The 13,089-nt window shown below is 42.0% G+C and overlaps 1 protein-coding gene across 1 annotated transcript in view; it reads left to right on the forward strand.

The window, feature by feature from the left end:
* The window catches only part of Fan1 (FANCD2 and FANCI associated nuclease 1), a 40,425-nt gene that overhangs the window by 14,583 nt on the left and 12,753 nt on the right, over positions 1 to 13,089 (forward strand). Inside the window, exons 6-12 of the mRNA XM_047537909.1 lie at positions 1,581 to 1,689; positions 2,874 to 2,993; positions 6,169 to 6,333; positions 6,916 to 7,066; positions 11,050 to 11,153; positions 11,381 to 11,575; positions 12,150 to 12,278. Coding sequence (XP_047393865.1) covers positions 1,581 to 1,689; positions 2,874 to 2,993; positions 6,169 to 6,333; positions 6,916 to 7,066; positions 11,050 to 11,153; positions 11,381 to 11,575; positions 12,150 to 12,278 — 973 coding nt within the window. The remainder of the gene's footprint in view (positions 1 to 1,580; positions 1,690 to 2,873; positions 2,994 to 6,168; positions 6,334 to 6,915; positions 7,067 to 11,049; positions 11,154 to 11,380; positions 11,576 to 12,149; positions 12,279 to 13,089) is intronic.

Here is a 13,089-nt window from a genome sequence, read left to right on the forward strand (position 1 = left end):
GTTTTTCCCACAAAGAGTTAAGCAAATTTTATATAACTCAGATCCTTGCACAGCAGATATTCAAGTGAATACTTAGTGATTAGCTTGCCATCTTTAAGTACTTTGGCTTCCCTGAGTGCTGGAGAGTTGGATTTAAATGGGAGGGAAACCCAGAAGTAGGACAGAGATGGGGCATGTAACAGGTAACATTTCTCCAATGGAAACTCAAGTACATGTTATTCTGAAAAGGATAGCATGAGTGAGTATTGAAAGTTCCAAGTGCGTATCACATGATCTTTTATTGTTCTGTTTAATAAATGTTAAGAAATATTTTCCTTCATTGTTATATGATGATGAGAAAATAATTAGGGTTATTCAGTGCCTCTTTCAGAAAAACATTTAGGAAACACATTTTATAATGAAATAATATTGACTTGAAAATCATAGCAGTAAGTTAGATTACTATAGAACAGATTGATAACCTTCTGCAAAGACCAGAGAATCAATAGTCAAGGTTTTGATTCTCTGTGGCAGCAACTTTACTCTGCCATTGTGCAGAAACAGGTACTGGAGAGAGAGAAATGAATGAGCATGGCTGTGTTCTAGTAAACTGTATTTATGGACACTGAAATTTGAGTTCCATGTTAATTTTCTCATGCTATAGAGTATTCCTTTTTTGATGTATTTTATTTAAAATGGTAAAAACCTAGGAGGAGGAAGAGATGGGGAAATGTTGATCAGTGTGTACTAAGTTGTAGTTTGATAGCAGTGAGAAGTTTTAGTTTGCTGTTGCACAGTAGTAGCTTGATTAAGAAAGTGATTGTGAACTGTTCATTTCCAAAAATTAGAAGAAGAATTTTGAATGTGTTTTTCATAAACAGGTTATAGATGTTTGAAGAGATAGGTATGTTTAACCTTATTATACATGTGTGTTTATCAAAACATTACATAGTACTCCATTAACAAGTACAGTTTTTATGTTTTTATGTGTCAGTTAAAAAAATTAAAAATAAATAATAGTGATATGTACAGAAAAGTAAATATAAAATACACTTTTAAATATATATATTTTTGAAAGGGAAAAAACATTCTTCCTTTGTAGAGCTTAGAAAAGTAGGGAGTTGGCCCTGGGTTTGGCTCATGGGCTGGGGTTTGCTGACCTTGGTTTATAATATTACATAATGTTCTCATCTCTCTCTGCCATCTGAGTGACCTGGGATAGGGTGAATAGCTATGAGAATGTAGGTTTGTGGTATAAAAAATTGTATACAACTGTAAGTATTAATACTTAAAAGACAAGAATCCAATTGAGTATGGTGGCACATATCTAATAATCCCAGCTACTCAGGCTGAGGCAGTGGGATCCCAAGTTCAAGGCTAACCTCTGCAATTTAGTGAAACCCTATCTCAAAATAAAAAAATAGAAAGCGCTGGGGTTGTAGCTCAGTGGTAAAGTATCCCTGGGTTCATATCCCTAGTATAATAACAACAACAACAACAACAACAAAGAAATATAAGACTTTGATCTGCTTTGTCATTTATAATTGTATTATAGCAAATAAACCTAATTATTAAGCTAGTGGTATACATTTTCATTTTAGATACCATGAGGAGTTACCACTCTTTCTACGGTGTTTTACGGTCGGGTGGATATATACAAGGATTTTGTCTCGGACTGTTGAAATCTTGCAGAGACTTCACATGTATGAGGTTAGAGCACCAGTCCCTTCCCTACCCTGTTATGAGATGGCAGCAGTAAACATGTGAAAGAAGCCAGCTAGGCTTTCCGCCTTCTCACATACATGATCATCACATAGTAATAAAATGAAAGTGTTTAATGTAAGTAACCTGCTGTCTCTTGGGTTAGTAGAAGATAGACAGCTGAAGACCAACAGCTGTTTTGTTTGCTTGTGAGTTAATGAGTCACTGTACTGGGATGACCTGGGGGTCATGGACAAAGCCTAGTAGGCAACCTGGAACTTAGTCTCTTTCAGAACATGGTGCAAGACTTGTGAGATTCCCTCAGATCTCTGAGGTGGAACTCTCACCTTTCCTTAGGCTCCCCTGTCAGCTGCTGTGGATTGTCTGAAAATAATCTATAATTACAAATCAGAAATATGGTGGGTTCTCATACTAAACATTGTGACTTTGCCAGAGCTCCCTTTTGTTGTGTTTAATATTTCTATTGAAAAATGATGGTTTTATAAAGAGGATATACTAAGCTGGGTCTTATCCTGGGATCTGTTAATCTCAAAAAGAGTATCAATGATGAGTTTTGGGGCATCTGTGAACCCCAGAATCGCATGTGTACATGGGGTTTTGGTATTTTTCTGGGGTAAACATTACATGTTTGAAAGAGATGAACCACAAAAGATTAACATTAAGAATGACCGTAGAGTCTACATAAATCTAGACTAGAGAGTCTTCTTGTTTAAGTGGAGTGTGTGGTTGAGCACACCCCTTATAACTGGCCTGTCTTGCCCTAAATTCTTCTTTCTGTGGGTTCTGTGACCTGCTGGGTTCCCAGAAGTATATGAATTTTCTAGCCCTCACCAGTGCTCAGCTGCCTGCCTGGAATTTGAATCTGTGTGTCTGCTTCTGCGCTGGCCAGTGTGACTTGCAGAGAACATCCTACAGTACCCAGGACCACCAAAAACTCAGTGCTAGCAAGCAGAAGACCTCAGGGATACCTCAGGGAATTCATTCCTACTGCAGAAGGGCATCTCCAAGCCTTGTCCTGTCAGTCCTGGTCTTTGGCTTTAGAAAGATATGCATTATAAATATACTTTAAGTATACTTTATAGTCCTGTTGCCTTCTGAATATAATTGCAGTTGATATATATATATATATATATTTTCAGTCTAATGGGCTTTCTTTGTTATTGTTGCAATAGGAAGCCGTTCAGGAACTTGAAAACCTTTTGTCACAGAAAATTTATTGCCCTGACAGCAGAGGCAGATGGTGGGATCGACTGGCTCTTAACTTACACCAGCACCTGAAGCGCCTGGAACCGGTATGCAAGAATATACCCAAGGCTCTTTTTACTTTCAAATGAGTTTTTTAAATATGGCAAAATTTTAAATACCTTTATCTATTTATTTTGGTGCTAGGGGTCAAACCCAGGACCTTGCAAACAATTACCACTGAGCTATATGTCCCCAACCTGTTACATACATTGAAATTCTAATTGTAGTTAGGACATTTATTTCTTTTGTTAACATTCTTTGTCTGAGTTCTTCCACTCCTAAAAGAAATAACACAAGCTTTAAAGACAGGAGACTGCTATCTTCTTTTCCCTGATTGGAAAGATGAATTGACAGTGAACTGTGTTGGGATTTTGAGTAAGATTCTAGGACTCAAGGAAGAGGGTCAGCCCTCAGCAGGTACTTTCATGGCAGTGTGGTTTATTTTGTTTTTGTTTTGTAATGCTGGGGTGGAACCCAGGTCCTCACTCATGCTAGGCAAGCATTTTCAGGAAGCTACATTCCTAGTACCTAAGGGAGTGTTTTTGTTTTGGAAATGGTGATTTTATTTGCTTATTGCCCAGGGCCTCCAGATAGAAAGACTGATGGAAATATTATCTTCCTTATCTTACTGCAAGAGCTTTATGAGTAATTCTTTGTACTTCTGTGAGGTGTTTTGCTGTGCCACTGAGACATATGTTGTCTTAACTGTGAGCCGGCCACCTCCTCTTCAGGGCACCTTGGCTTCCTGTGCTGGGCTTCTTGGAGACTTGGAAGTAGAGGGATTGATTCTGTTGCCAGTGTTGCCAGCAGGGTGGGGCCTCAGAAGCTGCTGCTGCTGAGCCAGGCGATAACAGTGGCTCTCTGTGTTGCTGCCTGCGGGGTCTCCCTCCCTGTCTACATTCCAGCCCTGAATTCAAGTTGAATGGAGAGGACTGTGCCTCTGGGAGGTTTTGTTTTTTCCAGTGGCATATTAAGTGAATCAGGGTGATGCAGGAGTGGAAAAAATTGGCCATGGAATGTGGAACTGTGATGTAGTATTTTTACTGCCTTCTGCTGAAAAAGTGCCTTGTTACCTCAGGTACCTGTGAAGAGCCACTGGAAGCTGTTTTCTCTTGTAAGGCAGGCATGGTGCTCCATTTCCTCTCAGTGTTTCTTGAGGCTAAAGTAGCAAGGGAAGGCTGTCTCTTGGCCCAGCACCAAGCGTGGAAGGGACAGAGCTTGTGTTCTTGCTGCCTCTTTCTTTCATCATATCAAAGGCTCAAGGATGTTGCAGCTTTTTCCCTAGTTCACAGTGCTTCTTACTGTGAACCAGGGAAAAAGTCACAGGGGCAGATAGGCTGCTGAGCTTATTTTTGATTGATGGTAAGAAACTTAACTGTTCATTTTAACCTTTCTCAGCCATCTCATTGGCCATACTCATAGCCCTTATGATCATGTTACCATTCTTTATGTGCTTTATGTCAGTCTAGGGCAGAAGCCATTAGCAAGCGTGCTTATTCTTGCAGAGTGCCAGGTGGCCAGCCAGGGGCCACAGAGCCAGGGTGAAGCTAGCCTGGCTACTCTCTCCCTGTGCCAGGCCTCTACTGCCTACTTTCTCCTGCCAAGGAACAGAAAACTCTTGAATAGCCCATTCTCACTCATTGACTCCTTTTGTCCCCTCAGTACCTCATGATCTGAGCCTTCATTGATTTTTCAGTTTCTTTTCTCTCTTTTTAAAAAAAAAATTTATTATAAGTTGTATGTAACATATGTAAAATTTGTCATTTTAACAAATTTTAGGTGTACAATTCAGTGGCATTGATAATGCTCACTAGGTTGTGTAAGCATCTCTACTGTCTATCACTCCAAACAGAAACTCCGTAACCAAAATGTAAAGTTTCCCCATTTTCTCCCTCCTCAAACCCCTGGTAATGTCTGCTTTACTTTCTGTCTCTGAATGTGCCTCTTCTGGGTATTTCATATATAAGTGGAATCACGATGTTTGCCATTTTGTGTCTGAATTATTTCAGTTCATGTAATGTTTCCAAGCTTCATCCATGTTGTATCCTGTCAGAACTCATTTTTATGACTGAATTATAAATAATATAATCTATATTATATTATAAAAGGTGTCATATAGAGCATCTTTGGTTTACTCAATCACCTGTACTTGGATGCTTGGGTTGCTTCCACCTTTTGACTGTTTTGATAATGCCCCCATGAACATGCATGTACAAGTGTGTGTCTGTGTCCCTGTTCTGATTTCTTTGGGGATATTCCTAGGTGTGGATTTTTGGGTGATGTGGTAATTTTATTTTAGTTGCTTCAGAAACCACCAAACTGTTCTTCACAGTGTTTGCACAGTTTTTATAGTTCTACCAAAAAGGAACAAGGGTTTCAATTTCCCTATATCCTTGCCAACACTTGTTATTTTCCATTTTTCTGATTTTAGCTTTCATAGTAGGGATAGAGTGGTATCTTTCTCTGGTTTTCAGTATTTCTCTTGTTTATTTGTCCAACTTGGAACAACCTTAGGAAATACACTTAAATGCTCCAAATTTTAGATACCCTTTCCTATAAATAAGGAATTGGGTCCAGCTCTGTGGTCTGTACTAAAGGTGAGAGCCACCTGGAAGCTTTGACTACATGGATGCTTGGATTGCTTCCACCTTTTGACTGTTTTGAAAATGCCCCCATGAACATGCATGTACAAGTGTGTGTCTGTGTCCTATAAATAAGGAATTGGGTCTAGCTCTGTGGTCAGTACTAAATGTGAGAGCCACCTGAAAGCTTTGACTTGTCAGTTTCCTAGGCCCCTGTTGTGGATTTTGTCTCATTTTATGAATCAGGGGTGGGACACACATTTTTTTTTTCACTGCCCCCTACCCAGATGAAATCCTGAGAACCACAGACCCAAGTTTTCCTCTAAATTCTTTTCTAGCCCATGACATGGATGTCCTGAGGGACATGCTCCTGGTGAGGAAGGGGCCATGGGATCTACTATTGACATGAATAACAGGCTGGTTATTCTCCTGTACATATACAATGAGGAGTAGTTGATCTGTATATTAAAAATATCAGAATAAGATCTAAGGAAATAGTTTATATCTCTAGAAGTGCTGTTTGCTTATTTGCTCATTAAGAAAGCTGAATAATTAATAGCGAAATTTTCTGTCAAGCTAAATTAGTAGCTGCTGCCATTGGGTCTTTTAGGATCCTGATATGTGACATGTTATTTACTAGGCTATCAGGTGCATTACTAAAGGGCTGGCAGATCCAGAGGTAAGGACAGGACACCGTCTTTCACTGTATCAGAGAGCCATGCGCCTGCGAGAGTCTCCAAGCTGTAAAAAATATAAGCACCTCTTCCATCAGTTGCCAGAAATTGCTGTGGAAGATGTTAAACATGTAAGTAAGTGTCCTTGGGTGCTTTGTTTGTCTTGTGTACTGGGGATTGAACTCAGGGCATTGCAATTTTAAGTGCATGCTCCACCACTGAGCTTCATCCCCAGTCCTTTTTATGTGCTTTGGATTTAAACCTATTTACTTGTTTGTTTGTTTTTCTAACTGAAAGCAACCTAAGAACAGTTTTAGTGTGCGTTTTCATTAGAACAAGGAACAGTCTAATGCACATTTTGGATAGTGACATAGCCATCGCTCCCATTTCCACTGTAATACTCTCCTCCCTGATAAGATTGGGTCAGCTGGTGAGTACACCTGGATTAAGTGATGGAACTCTTGAGCAGGAACTCAGAGCATCTGGCAGTTTCTCCTGGAAGTAGGGGATCTGTGGAGGTCCTCCAATGACATGCTTTCCAAAGACCAGGATAGCGAACTCTCACAACCTCATGGGTGTGGATCACACACTGGGTACTCTTTTAAGAGCATGGCTATGGAGTTAGGAAGGTTTATCCCCAGGACTCTACAGACAGGTTTACAGGTACTTTGACTGAAGAGAGGCTAATGGGTGCTTTTCTGCTGCTGTTCCAGGTGACCATCACAGGCAGGCTGTGCCCACAGCGTGGAATGGGCAAGTCTATATTTGTCATGGAGTCTGGGGACACTACTGACCCCACCACAGTACTGTGCTCCGTGGAGGAGCTGGCACTGGACTATTACAGACGCAGCGGCTTTGACCAGGGTGAACAGATCAACATTTCTCCTATTCCAGCCAGTCATCTTGTGGGGGAACACCTTTACCTGGTGGTTTGTCAATAGAGGATTGCTATCGGCTCTCTTTCCTCTGTCCGTGGTAGAAGACACTGCTAAACTGGGCGCATACTTTTAATCCCAGCTGCTTGTGAGGATCACAGGTTTAATGCCAGCTTCACAACTTAGTGAGACCCTGTATTGAAATAAAATTAAAAGGGCTAGGGCTGTAGCTTCTTGGTAGAATACTTACCTGGCATATATTGGACCCTGAGTTCAATTCTCTGTACTGAAACAAACAAAACTAAAAAGACACTGCTGACCAGGGGATATAGAAAGGAATTTTACTAACTATAGTTTTTAAAGGGGATCTTCTTCCCATTCAACCAGTATTCCCCACCCAGTGTCTGTGAAGATTAGTGCTCTCTGGTGGGATCTTAGAGACTGTCTTTGCTGTCAGAGTCGATAGTGAGCAGGGTGGGTAAGAAAGGGCAGACGACTGCCAGAGAGGTTGCCTGATGACACACTTGGTGGAGGGGCTGAGGGCTGGGCTGCTTAAGAGGGTTAGCAGACCCAGAATCAGGTCATAACTGGAAGAAGCTTGAAGGATCTGCTCCTCCTACAATGATGAACTTGAACCCCAAGTCCTGCTACTTCATTTCCTTGCAGAATTCATTGTCCCTCTACCTCTCCACTCAAGAATGAGTGGAGCTGACCTCTGGCTGCCTCCTGCCCAACTGTGTGCTGTCCTTAGGGTGTTTCAGTGTATGATGCACAGTCAGTCTCTGAGGGCTGGAGTCTGTCTCTTAGAAGGTACCTGGTGAGTTTATGAATCTGCTGAGCAGGTCTAAGAGAGGAAGTGCACATTTGATTGTGACAAAATTCACATTTGGAAGCTGGGACTGGCCATTTGAGAATACCTGAGAAAAACACACATAAGTTAGTTTAAATGTGCTTAGTTCCTCGTTGACATTTGTATCATGGTTGTTGCAGGCACTTTGTGCAGTCAGTAGATTTGAGGTGTTAGCTTTCCTCTGAGGCCTCTTCCTTGTATGCGCAGACATGATAGATGATGAACCCTCCCCCACCACAGCCCAGAAGGGCCTGTTGGCCATGACTGCTCCTCCCAGGAGTGGAGCACAGTTGCTGACCACATGTGTTGTGATTGGATCCTGCATGTGCAGGCTGTATGTTTGTGGAGTTACTCAGAATGATAGCTGCTCTGGATGTCTTTTGTCACTGTGGTAAACCCTGTTATATAACAACAGATAATGGTTTCATTTTTAAAAAAAAATAATTGACTCATTTCTTATGTCACCTTAGAAACTCCTGTTTCTGTGTTCACCAACATCAGCCTCTCTTTCCCTCTTTTATTCTTTCTTTGATTTTGGTCTCAGAGAATGAACTGTAAATCCAGTGCTTTGTCTGAGGCCCAGGGTCAAGAGAAGACATTGAGCACTTGCCTTATAATTGGTAAAATAAAATTTGTCACTCCTGGCCCTTAGTAGAATCTACTGCTGAGTAGAAAAATAAAAATAAATCATGGGAAGGAAGAACTACAGAGGAAGCTCCTTTGTTCTCTGTTGAAGACAAGGAATAAAGCAGGGCTAGTTGTCCTGGAGACACCTCGAGGGCCTGGCTCTAATGTTTTGTTTTGTTTTTGATTTTTATTAAACTTTTTATTATGGAAGATGTGAACATGACTTTGTGCAAAAGTGCAGAAACTTGCTGATCCTCCAGACTCACCCAGCTCTAGCCTTCCTTCTCTCCTCTCCTACCCATTTCCCCTGGAATTTAGAAGCAGACCCCAGATGTCCTCTCATGGTACTTGTTTTTGCAGCTTACATGGGCCACTCCTGGGGATTCCCATCCTCATGTCCAGGCAGGACTCTCCCTGTACCTGTGCTATAGGGTAACTAGTATGAAAAACACTCTGATATCTTCAGATAGGTGAAAATCAAGACATTACTCCAGCATTATGTGAGTGTTCAGATTAATGACAACTGTGGAAGGATGACTATGAGATAGAATTTTATAAAATATGGGTGTCTTTCTGGTGAGTGCTAAGATTAATCCACATAGTATCTTTATTACTTACAGGGAAGGGTGATGCTATTGGGGAAGAAGTGCAGATGCCAGTGAAGACAGAAAGATACAGTAGACCTGAAAAGGTTAGAAATAAAAGAATAGAATGAGAATTCAAGCCCCCAGATAATGCCATAGGAGATGTGAAAGAGGAGGCAGACTGAAGCAAGCCATGAACCTAAAAAACAGTTGGAAAATCTTTTTATAGAATATTAAATATTTTAATAAAAATGTATTTTTTATATATAAATATATTTTTCATTTATTAATATTGATGCAATGAAAACGAGTCAAATGCTTGCTGCTGGGTTTTATTCTAGAGGGCATTTCACATAAGGGCAATCTCAAACCCCTTCAGGGATGGTTATTTCTGAATTTATCAGAAAGAGTGCACCAAAACTGACTTTAGTTGGCATTCACACGCATCACATGGCTTGCCAATAAGTTCAGGAAAATGCTGGCATCCATTTTCTTGACTGAGCAGTGTACACACAAGGACAGGAAGCTGATTCGCAGTCAAGGCCCAACTTTCTTCCTGGCAGGACAGGAGCCCAGTATCCTGGTACAAAGCTTTCTAATAAAGTTCAAGGCTTCAGCCAGTGGCCCCAAGCAAGTCCTGCTTTGCCTCTGTCCTTTTGAATCATAGAGACATGCTGCAGAGACCAGGGGCTGGAACCAAGAGGGGGACAGAACAAAGAGAGCCCAGTGCAGCTCAGGAATGCAGGACAGAGGAATAGGTCACACACACTGCTGCTGATGGAGACTCAGGTCTCTGTCCCAAGAGCACTTTTGTGTAGGCACATAGTGAGCAAGCAGCCCCTTCGGCCAGCCTTCCAAACAGATGAATAGTGTCCTTTGGTCTCTGCTTTCTCTCCCTGTGCTTACTGTGGCCTCACACATGCATAGACCAGGGCCTGTAGTGTCAGAGTCTGGCCAACCAGAGGAACTTTCTTGCCAGTGTGTGCAGTGTGTCACAAGTGAGATCTGGTGTTTGGTGCCTCCTTTAGCCAAAGCAGTAATGTGGAGAGAGGTATTCATGTGGTTTTTTTCCCTTTTGGGTGTGGTGATATACAGAGAAGCTTGGCTTAGAATAAGTCAGTGAATAGGGACTCTCTGGGGACAGAGGTCTGGGGCTATGCCAAGGCCCACCCCTTTACCCTGTTATGGACTGTGCCTTTGGCTTTCAGTGACCTTGGCACCTGATTTCCTTCTCTGAGGTGGTCTCCCAATAAGAAATGTGTGTGGAACATGAGGAAGGGGTGTCTAAACTAGGTGTTTTTAAGAAGGAAAGCCTCTATAAAAACCTTGAATATTAGAAACACTGAATGACCTTGTTCAGGTGAAAGCAACATAGTGTGTGGGTGAGTGAGGTGAAGTGTAGCAGCACCTACTAAGTCTGGGGGCTTGGGGGTGACAAGTGCTCCCCAGTCTCCTCCTGTCAGTCCCCTTAGGGAAGTGTTCTTCCAGGTAGCTGGGAAATGACTACACCAGAGCTTGCCTATGGATTCTGCAGCCAGCTCAGCCTCTGCCACTATCAGAACCTCCAGAGCTGAGGAGGGAACCTTCTATTATTATTATTATTATTATTATTGTTATAAGAAAATATGTTCCTTAGGTTATTCAATAAAGTGAGAACCACTGCTTTGTGACTTTTCAATGTTTATTTGAACTTTTCTGTGATTACCAAGATTTTCACCCTTCAATGGGGCTTCTGTATCTAAACAATATAGTATAATAAAATGATCTAGGAATGGCATGAAACTAGCATTTTCTTCAGAATAAAAATACTTCTATTATTTCCTTGAAATTGAATATGTAGCAGATGACAGTGACATTTTTGAAAAAGCAGACAAAACTGATTTTTCCTCCATGTATATGATTTTGTTGCAGGGATCCATGGAGAAGGGTCCACCTTCAGCACACTGTATGGCCTCCTTCTGTGGGATATAATCTTCATGGATGGGATACCAGATGTCTTCAGAAACGCCTACCAGGTAAGTCAGAAGTGCTGCCTCTTCTGCATGCACCTGTGATTCATACCCACTTGTTAGTAAATTCCTTTCATATTGGGTTATATATATCAGGTAATTTTTACATACCTTTTGAGAAAAAGATTGTTTCAACCAAGTGGCCTTTTTCCAAATTGCATTGGTATTGAGTATTGTTGAGGAGTCTGCTTTCTTTAGACATGCTATGAGAGCGTGCTTTCTCTGTGACACAGGCATCTCCACTGGACTTGTGCACAGACAGCTTCTTCACAAGCAGGGGGTCAGTCCTTGAGGCCAGACTGAAGATGATTCACAGTGCCCCTGCAGAGAACCTGCGAGCCTGGGTGGCAGCCACATGGCAGGCCCAGGAAGGTAGAGTGACTTCTCTTATCAGCTGGGACCGCTTCACTTCTCTTCAGCAAGCTCAGGTAACAGTTCATCTGTACAGCAAGGGCTGGTCAAAAGTGACTTCTCCTTGGTGGGGGTATCTTTTTGGAAACTCTATCAAAATGTACACAGGTTTTGTGTGTGTGTGTGTGTGTGTGTGTGTGTGCGCGCGTGCGTGCGTGCACGTGCACACAAGAGAAAGAGAGAGCCTGGGACACGTGTGTGCTTGTGCGTGTGCACACACGCACACAGATAGCTTCTTTTTTGCTTGACAGGATGCTTTTTCTGTCTCTCTTAAATACTGGCCTATGAGTCATTGAAGTCATATTCCTGAGTCCTGACTAGCAAGTTCCCTCTTCCTCAGATGTTCTGTAGGATGTCCACACAGGGCAGAAGCCTGATAACTGATTGAGGAGAACTGATTCTCCAGAGGTCATCAGTGGGAACTTTAGTGGCTTTGGATCCCTCTATAAGCAGCAAAACAACCTCTGGTGTACCTGGAATCCATTTCTGTTTAATTACACTGGAGTTCTTCTTTGTCTCCTAACTGCTGGAGCCTGTTTCAGGGTCTCTGCCCGAGGAAAGTGGCTAACTCTTCATGTGTTTTGTGTTCAGGATCTTGTATCCTGCTTGGGGGGTCCTATCCTCAGTGGTGTGTGCAGACGACTGGCTAGTGACTTCCGACATTGCCGAGGAGGCCTCCCCGACTTGGTGGTGTGGAACTCCCAGAGTCACCACTTTAAGGTCAGTGGAGCCAGAATGGAAAGTCATATTTGTAATTTTGTTTGCAGCTGAATCAGAGGCCTCACTTTAGACATTTTTGTGTGACTGTTTTCAAAACCAAATTCCTCAAGAGCTCCTGGGCTGAGCGCTAGGGTTTGGGCAGAGGTATCCTCCACCAGGCTGTGCACCACAAAGCAGCATGTTTCATCAGAACAGGTGAATGAGAGGAGCCATTGAGAACGAGGGAAGGCCATCATGGAAGTGGCAATCCATCACCCTTGCTGCTTCTGTTGTCAGAACAAGTCACCAGGTTCGTCACACATTCAGAGGGAGAGGGTCCCATGGAGTGTGAACACCAAGAACTTTTTTTTTTTAAACTTTTTAGTTGTAGATGGACACAGTACCTTTATTTATTTATTTTTATGTGGTGCCGAGGATTGAACCCAGTGCCTCATGCATGCTAGCCACACACTCTACCACTGAGCCATAATCACAGCACTACCAAGAGTTTTCTGATGCTCCCTGAGAGTGAGCACCTCCTCAGTTATTGTCCATGGGGTGCCTCACTTGCCTACCCTGAACCCTGCCTTGCTGTCCTGCACTGGTTGGTTGCTTATTATTGAGTTTTGAGATTAAAAATATACTTGTGTATGTGTATATAATATATATTATGTAACATATATATTTTCTGGATACAAGTCTTTTATTGGTTTTATTTCTATTTATAAGTCTATGGCTTCTCTTTTCATTTTTCATAATAGCGTCTTGGAAGAGCACCAGTTTTAAATCTTGACAAAGTTCAGCTTACCTGTTTTTTAGTGGATCACGTTTT

The sequence above is a fragment of the Sciurus carolinensis genome, chromosome 2 (assembly GCF_902686445.1).
Source record: "Sciurus carolinensis chromosome 2, mSciCar1.2, whole genome shotgun sequence".
NCBI classification, from domain to species: Eukaryota; Metazoa; Chordata; class Mammalia; order Rodentia; family Sciuridae; genus Sciurus; species Sciurus carolinensis.